This window comes from Vitis vinifera, chromosome 13, assembly GCF_030704535.1.
Source record: "Vitis vinifera cultivar Pinot Noir 40024 chromosome 13, ASM3070453v1".
Classification (NCBI taxonomy): Eukaryota; Viridiplantae; Streptophyta; class Magnoliopsida; order Vitales; family Vitaceae; genus Vitis; species Vitis vinifera.
Window position 1 is genome coordinate 6,848,179 of NC_081817.1, and position 16,773 is coordinate 6,864,951.

Sequence of the window (16,773 nt, forward strand, 5' to 3'; positions counted from 1 at the left end):
TAAAGCTGGAACACTGGGAGCAAGTTGACCAGCAGTGGTGGATCTGAGTAGGGAATAGAGGGTGTGGGAAAAGAAAGTGCTTGATATTATTTAAAACTGGATTCCTCACTCAAGCTATTTTTAGTACTGCCACGAGATCCCAAAAAAAAGCCTAATTATATAATAATGGAATGAGTTGTCTTATTATTCTGCATATCTTTTCTACCCTGTATGTGATGAGTGTATTACCAAAACCGACGTCATCTTTCAGGAACTTATTGAAAAACTTAGCAAAGGGGAACTTCCAAAGAATGATTATCCATGTATGAATGACCCAAGTGCATCTTTTGGTGGGCCCTCGCAAGCTGCATCAGTACGAGGAAGTCAAGGTCAAGCACCCCATTCAGTGCGAGCAAGACGGTCCACATGGGCTCGGCCTCGGGGCTCTGATGATGGTTATTCAAGGTACTCTTGTGGCTGTTCTCTTTTATTGGTATGTTTAGTCAACCATATTGAGGTTATGCATGTATTTGAGCTTCCCAGCCACATGCTGCCTCATGTGAAAATGCTTTTGATGATCTGCTGGAGGAACCAACTATAGTATCTGCCTACCATCATAATTTGCTACTTGAACTTAATCCTTTCATTATGGTTCTTTCTCTAGTTTGATGGGGCCTTTCCCTATTTTTCAACAACATGCTCTGCATGGATTTGAGCTCCTGGTTGATGTACATTGTTGCTTGTAGGAGCTTGTAAAACCCTACTAAATGGTTGGCCATACCCTGTATATTTGAACTATATGAATTGACAGCTAACTTTGACAGCTACAATTAGTTTTGTTTTCCTCCTGTGACTATTTAAATTCCATTGCCTTATTTTATGATCTTACCCATTTCCTGCTGCTTTTTTTTTTTTAGTGATTCAATACTGAGACATGCATCCAGTGATTTCAAGAAAATGGGCCAGCGCATTTTTGTATTTATTGTAGGTGGAGCTACTCGATCCGAGGTATGGGAAAGTTTTTTTCATCTGTTTATTGATGGTTGCTCCTAGGCTATTGTTCTCATAAAATAATTTTCATTCCCAGCTACGGGTATGCCACAAGCTTACAGAGAAACTAAAGAGAGAGGTTGTTCTGGGCTCAACTAGTCTTGATGATCCTCCACAGTTCATTACGGTAAAAGACTCTAGTTTTGAGTGATCTTTATGGCGGCTCAACTTTAAGTGTACTTTATCATAGATGTTAGAAGTGCATAGTTTAATCTATTATCTGTGGATTTCCTCATATATAATAATCCTGTCAAGAAACTGAAATCTTTCTTTTCTCCTTTGGGTTCTTTCTTTCTTTTTGGCTTGGGGGATGGGGTTTGGGTTGTTGATGAGATTTCTATTTAAGTTCAACCATACTTGTTTTGTATTTTTATTTTGTGTAACTAAACATATGATTATCACATGGAATTATTCTAATCTGTAGCTTACTCATTTGACTAGAACAGGTTGAAGCTTGTGGTTTATGATTAACAATCCCTCAATGGTGAAGGGAAAATAGGATCTTATGGCTAAGAACTATGCTACGTGAGTTTGGGTACAGGTGTGGGGTTTGGGTACATGTCGGATGTTTTGCTTCCCAAAATCTGAGGACATAGGGATTTGACTGAAAAGGATTGCAACTATAGGTTTGAGCAGTTGGATACAACATTAATGAAAAATAAATTAACACTAAACATAAGCACAATATCATAAGTTATCTATAATACTACATGGTTAATTGTAGTTAGAAAATATATTATTATATATTTTTTATTTTAATAAAATGCTCAGCATCATTTTTACTTTGATGTTACTGCTAATCGCATATGAAGAATCTACTTATAATAGGTTGTTTATTTTAATAAGGTGCTTAAGAAAATATTATACCACATTATTAGTTAGCTTTGATTGATTTAAAAATTTAAAATTGATTAATTTTGTTATAAAAATCTTCTAATACACTAGATGTTGATAAAATACAATTCATACTTAATTTCTTATCATGCGAAAATTTTGACTTTTTTCTGTTAATTGTTTTAATTTATGTCTAGATTTTTTAAGATATTAATTTTGATATTTATCTTTATATTTTTTTTAATTATTTTTAATTTTGAATTCTATGTGATATTAATTGTTACATTTATCTTTACATTTTATCTATTATAATTAAAAAAAATTAAGAAAGAGATTAAGTATCTCTTCAATTACAAGATTTAGAAATTAGTTCAAATTACTTATTTTTTATTATAATTAATTTTATACTATTATCTGATATAATTTAAAAAAAAAAGAGCTTAGTAGCAAAATAGCCGTCTTTGATGCAATACAAATGTAATTTAAAAAAGAAAGAAAGAGATAAAGCATTGTTGTATCAATATAAGTGTATTTGACGTGGATCTCATACTCACACCCGTGGCCTGTTGTGTTGTCATGGGTATTTTAGCTGAAATTGACAAAGAAGGGAAGTGAAATAACTAAATACAATGGGGTATTAGATAATAGGTTTTAAAAATTTTCTTTTAAAGTTCAATTTTGTAAAGAACAGCAGAACAATGAGGTTGAGATGGTTAATAGGGCAAAAGTATTTTGTAGGATGATCAATAGGAAAATAGGGAGGAAGAAATATAAACTTATAAAAAAAATAAACCTGTGTAAGTATTACAATTAAACAAACATGCATTCCTCCTTGATATAATATTGATGTATTGTAGATAGGCTCTTTAAACAAGCTGCTTCAGTCTTAGAGGTGTTGTGTTGGGGATGCATCAAGTAGACAGGCTTTATTGTTCTGTGATGAGCAGCTAAATTATAGGGTTTGAAGAGCCGAAAAATCGATATGGTAATAATCCATATTTCAGTGGAATCATGATGGAATTTCATAGAGCATCCACACAAAAGGGTTGTCATATGTAGCACATGATGGTTATGTAAAAGGAATCGGTTATGCATTCCAGAGGGATCCTTGTCTGAATAAATAAATTAGAGCTCCATGGTAATGATATAGGTGGGCATTTTGGTGAGTGCAAAACAATGGCAGTGGTGACAGATTGTTATTAATGGCCAACATTGTACAAAAGATGTGGATCGATTGCCAACTTGGAAAAGGGAATTCACATATTATTGGTTTATGTACTCCATAAGCTCCTTGTTTCATGTAAGAATGAATTTTGTTTTGGGGCTATTTTTGTTGCGGTGGATGATTTCTCCAAAATGGTGCATTTTACTCCTTGTTCTATAATTGTAGATGCTACACATTGCTTACTTATTCTTTAGAGAAGAAGTGGGGTTACATGACCTTCCAACTTCTATTGTTTCTTTCATAGAGATGCAAAGTTTATGAAACATTTTGGAGAACTTGGAACTCAATTAAAATATTCTAGCACGTCGTTGATAAACTGATGGATAAACTAAAGTAGTCAATCATAGCTTGGGTAACATATTAAGATGTCTTGTTCTAAACCATATGAAGATTTGGGACTCTATCATACATCAAGCAGACTTTGCCTATAATAATTTGATAGGTAGGTCTACAAAGAAGATGCCATTTGAACTGCCTTATGGTCTTAAACCTCCACCTGTGCTTGTCTTAGTACCACTACCACAAGAGGCCAGTGTAAATGAAGATGGGGTGGCTTTTGTTGAATACATAAGACCAATTCATGAATTTAGGGCTGCCATCAAGGTTAGCAATGAATTATATGCATTGTAGGTGAATTTACTGCAATTTCCTAAGAATTTAAAGATGGGGACATGGTACTAGTGTATTTGAAGCAAGAGTTTTGATGAAGTACTTATCACAAGCTCAAGTCACAGAAGTTTGGACCATGCAAGGTTCTAGAGGAGGTTGTTCCAAAATGTGTACTTGAAAGAGTTGCCGCATGATTTGCCACTAGATTTGCAAATCACTCCAATCTTCAATGTCTTTGACTTATATTCATATAAAGGGTTTGATGGAGAAGACATTCCAACAATGTCCAAGTAGATTAACTTCCTAGAAGGCCATTAGATTTTATTGGAGATACTAGATGAAAGAGCTTGGATTGTCAAGGTAGAATTGAGAAATACTGGTCCTGTGATATGTGCTGAAATGACTAGTTTTCATTTTAGGGCATGGTTTTTTCTTATTGGGAGGAATTGATGCACGAGAAACGGAAAAGGTAATGCTGAGGCCAAATCACCCTAGTGCTATAAATATAGAATTGTTTTGCATTAGGAATTGAACCTAGATTAGATAAATAAAAATATACTTGTATATATAACTTGCCTATTTTGATTAGTCTTTTATTAGTTCTCTACTTTATTCTGATTAGACTTTTAGTTTTCTACTTATATTAAATTTCCTGCTTTATTAGTTTATGTTTTGCTATCAGAAATATTGCTTTTCTCTTATATTTAGGTTAGGATTAACTCTATAAATTCCTAGGATTGTAGACAATTTTTCGTTTATTACTCATTCAATAAAGTTTTTTTATTATTCCAAGAGTATTTTTTTATTCCTTTCTTTGTCCTCTCTTCTCATTCCTTTCCACTGCTCAAAGTTCTCTGAATTTCCATATGTAAAAATCCAGAGGAGAAAAGCTTAAAGTATTATCAAATACCTCTGCCAGTGTGACAGAAATTGGGAATGTTATTATCTTTACAACTCAACTTATGCCAATAGTACTATCACCTTGAAGTTTTCCACATTTTCTTAGGGAATGATTCATGAGTTCCAAATTCAAGAGAAGAGGAAAAAAAAAAACAAATGAAAAAAAAAAGCCTGCAAAAATACTATTACTTTCAAAGACTATGAGGCGCATGCTGGAAGGGGCATGACCGGGTCTTCATAGCAGTTGTTTGACTGTGATGGAAGCTAAATGCGAATTGCTACATAAGGGCTATTGATGATGGTGGATCCCTGTGATGGCAATGCTGCAAGCATATTAATTTCAGTTTTCATTTGAGACCTTTAAATGCCAGATCACTGGACTGCTTGGACATGTGCAAGATATGCTACTGACTAAGCCACATTTACCCAATCAGTGGAAGCTTCTTTAATGCTGGTTTCCCATCTACTGATTTCAGGTGCATATGTAAGGAGCCTTGGAGGTTGATCCTGATCCTGTTTCCTCAACCTATTGCCAACTGGTTTTGTTTAGTTTCTTAAGTTGCCCAACCTCCAATCCCCCTCCCCCCCCCCCCCCCCTCTGCTTCCTCTCCTTCCTCTGGACTGGAATTTCCTTAAATATATATATATCATTAAATTAATCAACAAATAAATAAGTAAATACATAATCATTGTAATGTTGCCAGTGATGTAGCGGTTCCGTGTAGTAAAAGAACAGTAGTATTGTACCAGTTACAGTGGCCAGCCAAATGCCATGTCTAATTGTGTCTTTGTTGATGCCAATTGCAGAAACTGAAGCTGTTGAGTTCACAAGAATTTTCATTGGATGATCTTCAGATTTAAATTTGGATGGATCTGGAAGCTGGAAACCGCTTATTCTCCAGTTTGCATACCAACATGTAAGCATAGGTCCCCATTTCCTTAGAATGTTTCCATTTTTTAACATTTGATGTAAAATGTTCATTATAGATACCATAAATTGTATTGGGCTTTGTTCAGAACAACTATGCAGAAGACAGGGTTGGGGCTTTAGTAGCAGCTCCTGTCTATAGATGAGCTGAGGCTCTTGCTTATTGGCTTCATATTGTAATTGATGTGCTGAAGTGTTGTCGCCCCAGAAATTAACAGTGTGTATAGTATTAATATTAATTGATACGAGAAACCAAATGAAGTCATTGACAGGGAAGCCCTACATAATTTCTCCTGGCTTGTGTTTGTGTGGATGCTAAATTCCGTGTCTTTCCTTGTGAGGCTTATTGGCTTTGGTTCTATTTCTTCTATGAATCCAAAATGGGAATTTTCTTTTCCTTTATTATTTCTCTTTTTGTTTCCATTCCTTGGCGATTCTGATTTTCTAAAACAAGGAAAAATCTTTGGAAACTGTAATTTCTATGATTATTACCAAGGAATCCAAGGGTTTATAGGAAAAGGAAACATGAAAGCTCGTTGACGTGGGTTCTGCATTTATAGAATGACTACAGTAGTGAGAACCTAATGTAAAATACTCATCTAGGTTTCAATTGTCGTGCTTGATTGTTCTGTACCATCCTAAAATTGACCAAAATGTGTTATCTGAGTTAGCTCTGTTTCCATGTCAAGTTTGAAATTAATGCTGATTATTACTTCTCACACTTTCTATATATATACTAAAAATTTTAAGGTTATATTTGGTTCGGAAAATAGAAGGAAAAAGAAAGTGAAGGAAAATAACCTTGGTTGTCCTTAGAAAAATATAAAAAAAGTAAATCAAATATAATTAAAAACTTATTTATTTTAAGATTATCTAATTTTGATATTCAAGAGTTAAAATAAGTGAAATAGAATTTGTATTAGTATATAAAAATAATTTATTACATTAAATTTTTTTGAACTTTCTTTTGCCTTTTTTTTTTTCTTGTATTTTCCACCATGTTTTCTTCGAATCAAACACAGCTTAAAAGTATTGAGTCAAAACGCGCTAGTTGGAGGTTGTTATGGAAGAAGATGTAGAAGGGCAAAAGGCAAACGGAATATGTGGAATGAAGATATGTACAGTCCATCCACCATTAGTGTAGGAGTAGGAGAAGAGGGCGGGTCTACCTAAGGTTAGAGATGCAGCCTAAGCTTAGGCTTTCATTTTCATTTCCAGTTTCATTGTTGTTGATTTTAAATTCTAATCATGTGTAGTTAATTGCTACACAATGCATTATCAATCTCAGAAAACATTTTCCTAAAACTCAACTCCAGCACTCAGCATTGGAACAAACCTACAAAACCCCAAATCCTAATTTCAACACCAAATTGTTAAATAAATTGACAAATTCCTCAAAACCCTAAACCTCAATTGTTAAATAAAGCAGAATTTTATATTTTTCTTTTTGATTTCTCTATTCTTACATTGCTTCTGGTTTTCTAGAACTCAAAACTAAATTGATAGCTTCTTGATGTTAGAAAACCTCATTGCTTCATTTTTCATATAATTTAGGAACTTTTCAATTTTCTATCAAATAAAATTGAGAAAATCTCATATCTAACCTGATTTTAAAAAATATAAAATATAAAATCTCCAAGAAAACATGTTACACGATGCATCATCAAAGATGACTAAGAAATCTACTCTCCCTTCTACTCCTCTACTGCCAGCGCTCAGATTTTCAGAAGATAGAGATTTAAAATGGTCTATCGACAAGTGTAGATGATGGAGATTTGAGGATTTTCTATCATTTCTATGCTTGCAAACTACGGACTCTCGAGTTTTAGGGAGTTTATGCGACTTTAGGGACTTTCAATTTCTCATTTTTGGGGATTATTTTGGTTTCCTTCCCATTTAGTAATTGTCACCTCAGTTTTCAGAGCTAGTGTTAGCCTTTTGGACCCTTGACCCTAATTTTTTTCAAGAAAAAAGGTCTCATGGGTATGGCACTTGGAAGAGTAGCAAGGTGTTGGAGGTTTGGTGGACATTACTCAAAAGGTACAAGTGTTGAGAAAAGGCAACACTAGGGGTTGGCACAAGCCATGCAGCGCACGCTTGCGGGCACCATCCTGTGCACGCCCGCGAGCTTGTGCACATATGACCTCATGCCCCTGCATGTAGCATCTTGTGCCCACTAGCATATACGGCCCGACGCTCCTGCGTGCAGCATCCCATTCCTGAGTGCGCACATAGCCTCGCACACCTGGCCCCGTGCCCGATGGGGCAGCAAGATACATTATTGACTTAGACCGGATGGCTAATGCATTGCACATGGGCGCAATGCCCTATGCATGGGACAGATGAGCCGTGGGCGCAATGCTATGGCATGATGCTACAGCAAGAAGGATCTTGAACATGAGCATGGGTTATTGCAGCAACACGGAAGGTCTCCTACGCATGCTAGCACTGGGGCACAATGCCCTGTTGACACGGATGCAAGCTATGGGCGTAATGCCATAGCTTATCACTACTAACAAGAGAAACTTGGGGATGGCATGGGAAGCCACAACAATGATCAGACTGATATAGACATGGTGGTGCATGGCTTAATCAAGTAAGGCATGGGAGGGCCTTGCAAACGTCTGGTTCATTAGGCGTGGACAGCAACACCTTGGTGTCATGAGTGCCTAGACATGACACAAAGATGGGATGGGCATCAATGCGTCGGTGCACACTGAGACATCAGATAGAGATAACTAAACACACAAAGCATGACCAAAGATAAGATGATTGACATAGGCTACGAGGCATGCACACATGGTGTTTAATGAGAGCTAGACTGTGAATACAAAGGCCAAAGACCAAACTGACATGGGCTTGGCTTGCAACATCGGGTTGGACATGACCTTGGGTCTATTGATCAGAGAAGGGTTTGGAAGACTAAGTTGCATGAGGTGGTTGCCAAAGCACTTGTTCGCATTATGCCAGCGAAAGCTTTGATGCCAACAATGTTAGTTCAAGAACACAAAGATAAAACAATCACACATATGGTACATGAGGTTTTAACGTGGTTCGGCCAACCATGCTTACGTCCACGAATGAGAGAAGATGATTCCACTATACAATAGAGAATATTACAGAGGACAGAACCAGATACAACTATTGGGTTCCTGAAACATCCCATGTTTCCCCACTCCTTGTATCCATACCTTACTACGAGCCCTCTCGCTCCATCAGGTACCTCCTGTTTTTCCTCACATCTCTATCCACCTCGTATAGTCTCTATAGACTCATCTCCATCTCATAATTTTTTCCCCTCATGACCTAAAATATTTATAGAGATATTTTCAACAATCTTCCTCATTCTATAAGGAAGTCTAATATTACAATAATATATCAATCTAGAAATATTCTATATATTATTCTTTACAAAAAAAGAATCTATACTAATTAGGAATTTGGGACACTTCCTAACAATTTCCACCTTGGACCAAATTCCATTAAGTTAATCTTCAAGCTCTCCATGACACAAACCTTTTTGTATCATATCACCACGAAAGAACAATCGACTCCACCTTCAGTGAAAATTCATTTTATTTTCATCTTGTATGTTTTGTGATCTTTTACTCTTTCAGAAATCTTCAACCCAAGTTCTAATACCAGTTGTTATGCCAGCGAAAGCTTTGATACCAACAATGTTAGTTCAAGAACACAAAGATAAAACAATCACACATACGGTACATGAGGTTTTAACGTGGTTTGGTCAACCATGCTTACGTCCACGGATGAGAGAGAATGATTCCACTATACAATAGAAAATATTACATAGGACAGAACTAGATACAACTAATAAGGAAGTCTAATATTACAATAATATATCAACCTAGAAATATTCTATATAATATTCTTTACAAAAAAAGAATCTATACTAATTAGGAATTTGGGATACTTCCTAACAGTTCGCACAAAGTACCTATTGGCAAGGGACACCATTAGGAGGCATGATCTGGCTTGGCATGAATATCAAATAGCTCTGGTTGCATGCAAGTGTGAAGTAACACCATGGTTGGGAATGGGTGTCTTCAATGAGGTGGTTATGGCAGATTGCATAACCACCACTCGGGCTCCTACTTTAAATTCAAAGGTTTGAATTCAAAATTCAAATGAGGAAGGGTCATCTATAAAAGCTTATGCAAGACAAAGAAATCAAGGGTGAGTAATCCGGAGAGAAAGAAAACAATACCATTCTCTTATAGGACAGAAAATTTGTATAAGTGTTGGTGGACTTGTAAAAACAGCTTTGTAATCTTTTATAGTAAGAAAATTCAAGTAGGGAAGGATTCGGTGATTGCCTCTTTTACATTTGCTTTTGGTTATCCATTGAGAAGGTTACGATCGGGGTCTTAGCATTGCACACTTCAGAAAAAAAAAAATTTAAAAATAAAAATTGATGGTTTTTTTATGGTGCGACAACTATCATTAGGGCCTCCGCGTCCAATCTTTAAAAAACCCTTTTAAGGATATTTTGGACATTTTTGATTGACAAAATAGGTTTAAATCTTTAAGACAATTTCAAAACTTCCTCTCCTCCTTCAAAGCAATTATGAAAATTTTGTAGCTGTTAGGGCCATTATTAGCCCTATCTACACCTTAACATAATTGTCCGTATACTTTTTCAATTTTTTTTTTCACAAAGAAAGAGATATTTTTGGCAAGTACTATGATGGAGTGCATTCGAGAGACACTTAAAAAGAAGATAAGATGGGACTTGAGAAGCAAAAGCTCAACAAATCACACAGCCTTGAATGTTGGAACTGAAACCAAATAAAAGTTTCAGTTCCCAAAAATTTTTGGGAGAAAAAAAATAAAGGGGGAAAATGAAAGAAAATAAAAATAAATTTAAAATTAATAAATTATTTTTTAAAATTTATTTCACTTCACTTTTTTTATTACACATCAAGACAAAATAATTTTAAAATATATAAATTTTTAACTAATTTAAATTATATTTAATATTTTTTTTAAATTATGATACAATTAAATATAAGAAAATTATTTTTCTTTATATATATATATATATATATATATATATATATATATATTTTGATAGAATCAAACATAATTTTAAATAATTTTTTTTTTTTTTAAAAAGGAGCAAGAGAAAGAAAAATAAAATAAACCTATTTGATAGTAAAATAAAAGAAATTTAAATATTATATCTCCGATATTGACATTCAATAATTAAATAAAGTATTATGATCTCTTCCATTTGGACCAAAGGAAGCCCCCTTTACCTCCGCCAACTTGTCCCATGTGACATGTCCAATCCGAACCTATCTTTTGAGAAGTCGGTACTGACAAATTCGGAAATTCCACTTCATTGTCTTTTGTCAATGAATTGGTTTCACCTAAGAAATAAGAACAAAAGGGAAATCATTCCCACAAATAAGCACATGCAATTAGGAAAAGGACATCTTAACTGCTCTGAATCACTACTATGAGCGATACAAGTGAACCTAAAAATTTGGTCCCTGTGATTATAATGAAGGCCAATTTGAAGACTCTACCCCTGAGCAGTTCAAGTCCTCACCAGGACTCCTTTTGATCCCCCGAGCTGCCATTTTCTTTTCTGCCTCTTTATCTTATAGACATCCGGCCACCAGCACATTGTGTAAATAGGAACCCACTGGGCTAGCCACTGCGCCAAAATTGTACAATGTGGAGTAGTATTTAAGGCCAAAAATTTCAGAAATGATTGCCGTATTGTATTGGCCATTGAGCACCGAAGCAAAAGCCGATAATTATTGATGCTACGTAGAGACCATCCTTGATGTTGAAGGCGATGAAGAGATGACCAACACATGAGAGGAGGAGGATGAGTGAGTATCAAAGGGCGGGGGAACTTGTACTTGTCTAAGACGATCTCCAATCCAAAGCCTGCAGTTACTCTTCCAAGATAGTTCCATGTGCTAACCAGCGATATGAAAGTACTCATGCTTTTCTGGGGGTACCCCAGTGAAGTTCCAATCTGTCCCAAGTTGTCTACGACCCTTAAAGTCCCTCCAATACCACAAATTGTAGCGAAGAATAGAACAAACATGTCTATGCTGAAAAGGGCTTGAAGTATGGTGTAGTCCTCTCCTTTGTCCGGTGGCCTGAACACGTTGGAGAAGCAAGAAACTTCCTTCTGTGAACTTGGTTGTTCGGTGAGCGAACTTGTTGAGGCTGCTGATTCAGGCAGTAGTGAAGATGAAGAAGTCTCAGTGTTCAACTTATCAGTGATGGTTGTCAACTCTGAAGTCTCACTCTGGGACTGTTGCTTGATCTTCCAAAGCTTCAATTCCAGAGTTTTGGGTCAAAATGGCCCTTTTAAAAAAAAATTATAACATCTAACCGCTCTTTCGAACTTATATTTAAATTGGCTTCTTTGGTGCCATGTAGGCGCCATATCATTAAAAATATGTATTTTTTCTTCATTTTAGTTAAAGCCGCAGTTGCCAATTACGACTTCATTTTTGAACTAAAGCCGTAGTTGCTAACTACAGCTTTAGCTAATTTTTTTTAATTTAAAATTTAATTAAAAATTATTAAATTACAATTTATGATTGAAATTTAAAAATATACTTAAATAATAAATTGTTTATATTTAAATTTAAAAATCTAGTATTACTTCAACAAACATAAATTGATAAATAGAAGATATTATAAATGAATATTTTATTTATTAATAAATTAATAATCTTAAAATAATAAACTTAGATAACATATAAATAATATATAAAATTGTATAATTTATTAATTTAAGATATTTAATTTATTGTTTTTTAAGATATTAATTTATTTGTATTATGATAAATTTATTTTTATCTTAATAATAGTATACTTTTAAACTGAAAATAACTCAAATTTCAATTATAATTTTTTTTTACTTACAAATTTAATTAAAAACTATTAAATTAAAATTTATGATTGAAATTTAAAAAATATATTTAAATAATAAATTATTTATATTTAAACTTATTATATTTAAAGATGTTATAAATAATTTAAGTTTAAATATAAAATTAAATGGGGTAGGATATGGAGTGGAAATGAGAATTTCTCATATTCTCTCTTGTTTTTAAAATTTTTTAATTAATTCAAAATAAATATTGTAATAATTATAACTTATTTTGTTTGAGAAGTAGATATTTTTTGTTATTTTGGTATGTGTTAAAAAGGAAAAAAATAAAAAATAAATTAAACTATTTTAAAATTTAATTATATAAATTATATATATATAATTTAGATAAGGTGGGACAGGACAAGTAAATACAATACCCGAATTCATCCTCAACCACCCTTGACTTGTTATCTTCATCCCAAATCTATTAAGATCAAATGAGGCAAGGTGGGTACAAAAAAAAAAAAAAAACCATTCTATTATCATCCTTAAAAATAGTAACTAACATTAACTTAATTAATTTATTTTTCATGTTATTTTCAAGTTTTCCAAATGGAGATTTATACTTATTATTTAGTTTATTTAAGGTGCCCAATTATACCAAGGATCCTTCAAATGTAAGAGTCCTTCTGTATACACTTGTTTTTTAGGTACCAAAGGACCTTACAACTCAACAAGTGTTCTTTCAACACTTAGAATCACTCTCTCACAGAGTATGATGAATTTGGAATCAAAAGAAAATAAAAATTAGCTTTGCAAGTATGAGTACAATAAAAAAGAATAGTTAGTCTCAAGATGCAGTGAGTGGGGTTGCAAAATTTAGTGTAATTGCAATTAATGCATATTACAAACTTAAGGTTTGGACAATAGGATGACTTTGATATGGTGGCCTATTCATAAATGAAGTTCAAGTAGAAGAAAAAGTTTCTTATATGAAATTTTACACGGTATAATTGTTAGACACATTTTCCCTATGAATCGATGGACTGCCCAATTGACTACCTAACTAGCCATTGTATATTAATTGCATTGTAGATGACTGTTGAGATTTAGATTGCTCAACCGGTTGATCATCCGCTAGGCACTATTAAAAATTCACTATTATAAATAATTTAAGTTTAAATATAAATAATTTATTATTTAAGTATATTTTTAAAATTTCAATCATAAATTGTAATTTAATAGTTTTTAATTAAATTTGAAAGTAAAAAAAAAATTATAATTGAAATCTCAGTTATCAATTGCGGCTTAAAAGTATATTATTATTTTGATAAAGATAAATTTATCATAATACAAATAAATTAATATCTTAAAAAACAACAAATTAAATATCTTAAATTAATAAATTATACAATTTTATATATTATTTATATGTTATATAAGTTTATTATTTTAAGATTATTAATTTATTAATAAATAAATATTCATTTATAATATCTTCTATTTATCAATTTATGTTTGTTGAATCCTAGATTTTTAAATTTAAATATAAATAATTTATTATTTAAGTATATTTTAAAATTTCAATCATAAATTGTTATTTAATCATTTTTAATTAAAAAAAAACTAACTAAAGTCGTAGTTGTCAATTGCGGTTTTAGTTCAAAAATGAAACCACAATTGATAACTACGGCTTTAATTCAAAATTAACTAAAAAAATTATTTTTAATGACATGGTGCCTATGTGGCACCAAAAAGATCAATTTGAACGTAAGTTTAAAAGAGTAGTGAGATGTTACAATTTTTTTTTTTTAAAAGGGCATTTTGACCCAAAACCCTCAATTCCTCCAAATAGTAGAAAGAGAAAGAGAATGACTACAGCGGCTCTTCCGCCGTACTCACTCTGAGAAAAAGTGGGTTGCTTCTCAACTATAATTATAATCATGAGAAACCCAGCAAGGCCAAGAGAGATGTAGAGAAACTTGTAGAAGACCTTGAGCTCGTTCTCCTGTCGAGTCACCTTCATGACTCGAATGGTCCCAATAAATGCAAAAGATATTGCGGCAGGTAGCCAACCTATGAGCAAAATAAGAACCTTTGTGTCATTTCTATAGAAGGCATGATATTGCTGTGTGATGATTGCACCACTCAGCCCAACATAACCCTTCAATATCCCCCCAACACCACGCCTCGGCTCTCCGGGAAGTTCTTAACTCAGGTCACCAGCGAGCCGGTGTTGGTAAAAGCCTGGGAATTTGCACCGATGCATATGTAGAGACACATGTGCCATACTTGGGGCTTGGCTATTCTCCGAGTCACGCCAAGCCATATCATAAAGTAGTCAAAAAAAATTCAGGACTGCACCAACTGATAGCACAACCCATGGGAGCGTAATCTCGTTTATGAGCCCTGGAAGGATCCCATCGTTTGCTCCCAAGTCCTTGAAAAAGCTGAGTAAATTCAGGGTGGTTTGATCATATCCTAGAACGGATTTGAGTGTGCTTGAGTAGAGACCGAACATGCAGGTTGTACCGGCGGCCGACATTATCAGAAATGATGCTAATACCACTGACCACCGGCCAGTGATTACTTGGAGGGATAGGCTCCTCGTGTCAGCCCAACCACCCCCTCCGGCAGCAATTCCAGCAACCACCCTCTGGTGGAATACAACACTTCTGACATGTTTGTGTCAGAATATATTTTGTACGTACTGCGGGTAGTACACTAAATTTATATACACTGATTCAAGAGAGAACAAATTAAGATTGGTAGAATTACGCAATAGGGTGAGCTGGAATAATTACTCCAAAGGTGGCCTCTTCTTATCATTCTCGGAAGGACACCGGAATAATCACGGGAAAGGTGGTCTCTTCATCATTCTTGGGGAGGAAAATACTAAATTTAAATACCAAAATTGTACTTCAACTAAAACTTAAACTTTTAAAATTCAAATAATTTAAAACACTTCACTTCATTTATCAAAACATTTATGATGTGTAAGGGCTATATTTTATTATAATTATTGATATTTAAATTTTAAATCAAAATTTTAGGTTTAACTAAGGGTCTCCAACGGACGGGCCGGGCCGGGCCGTAAATAGGAGGCCCGCGGCCCAGCTCGAGCCGGGCCTATAGGCCCGTTGACTAGTCAACGGGCCGGGCCATGGAAAAATGTTAGGCCCGCGGCCCGGCCTATGAGCTCGCAGGCTAGCGGGCTGGGGGGCGGGCCGAGCCTTGGGCTTTTTTAAATAAGCCAAAATGGCTTTAGAAAGGAAGGGAAAGGGGGGGATTCGAACCCCTCCCCTCATGCTTTGATATAAAGGCTCTAACCAACTGAGCCACATTTTTTTTGTGTTAATTAAATGAGTTAGTTATATATATATATATAAAATAAAGTATATTATTTTTTTAAAAAAAATTAAAGGCTTCAACGGTCATGTGACCGTTGGAGCTCCAGCCCAGCTCCCAGCTGCCATGTGACCGTTGGGCAACGGTCACATGGCCAATTTTTTTTTTTTCTAAAATCTTCCTATAAATACATCTTCTCCCTTTTCATTTTTTCATCAAATTCTCTCTATTTCTCTCTCTATTTCTCTCACATTCTACAATATTTCAAATTCTTTTATTTTTCCCTCAAATTATACAATATTGTTGGTGGTGCAAAACAAGCATTGGTGGCTCCAAGAGTTCAAATTTGCTAGGAATTTCTGCATCGGTTCTCTAATTGAGTAACATACTTCACCCCTACTACTTTATTTTTTTGTTACATTTTTTTTATATTTATTACTTTATTATTTTTGGCATAATATTTTATCAATAATTATAATATGACAAGTGCTTCTTCTTCATCTAGTCCATGTGATGAAATATCATCAAACAAAAAATTTACTTCAAATATATGGAATTTTTTTGATAGAGTAGAAATAATTTTAGAAAATAATAAAAAAGAAATAAAAGCAAAATGTAAAATTTGTAATAAATTTCTTACTGGTGGCTCAAATGCAGGCACAAGTCATTTAAAAAGACATCACGAAAATTGTAAAACTAAAAATAATGTAGATATTAGAAATTATATGCAATTAGGTAAAAATGAAAGTGGAAATTTAAAAACATTTTCTTATGATGAATCTAACTGTCGTGAAGAAATGATTGATTATATAATAAGAGCAGAACAACCTTTCAACATGATGGAAACTCATGATTTTGTAGGAACAATTCAACGAGGTATTAACCCTCAATTTAAAGGTTGGTCTGGAAATACAGTTAAAAGAGATATTATGAAAAAATTTTATACACAAAAAGAAATTTTAAATTTTTTTTTTGCAAATTTTGAAGGAAATATTTGTTTAACATCTGATATTTGGACATCTTTAACTCACACTG

At 33.9% G+C, this 16,773-nt stretch overlaps 1 protein-coding gene and 1 pseudogene across 6 annotated transcripts in view; one reads left to right on the forward strand and one right to left on the reverse strand.

Moving 5' to 3' along the window:
* Positions 1 to 5,819, forward strand: part of LOC100258197 (SNARE-interacting protein KEULE) — a 67,389-nt gene extending 61,570 nt beyond the window's left edge. For 3 of the 6 annotated variants that reach the window (XR_787123.3, XR_009467236.1, XR_009467235.1), the window contains 5 exons: positions 251 to 444; positions 897 to 987; positions 1,067 to 1,156; positions 5,405 to 5,514; positions 5,615 to 5,819. Coding sequence is in view for 3 of the 6 variants with exons in the window: in XM_010660043.3 (XP_010658345.1) it covers positions 251 to 444; positions 897 to 987; positions 1,067 to 1,156; positions 5,405 to 5,458 (429 nt within the window). In the remaining 3 variants the exon portion in view is untranslated. Of the gene's footprint in view, positions 1 to 250; positions 445 to 896; positions 988 to 1,066; positions 1,157 to 5,404 lie in introns of all 6 variants that reach the window. The other 3 variants (XM_010660043.3, XM_010660044.3, XM_059741421.1) reach the window with 1 other exon arrangement.
* A 5,163-nt stretch (positions 5,820 to 10,982) lies between these two features.
* On the reverse strand, positions 10,983 to 15,866 carry LOC100241070 (protein NUCLEAR FUSION DEFECTIVE 4-like; annotated as a pseudogene).
* Between the last annotated feature and the right edge of the window lie 907 nt (positions 15,867 to 16,773).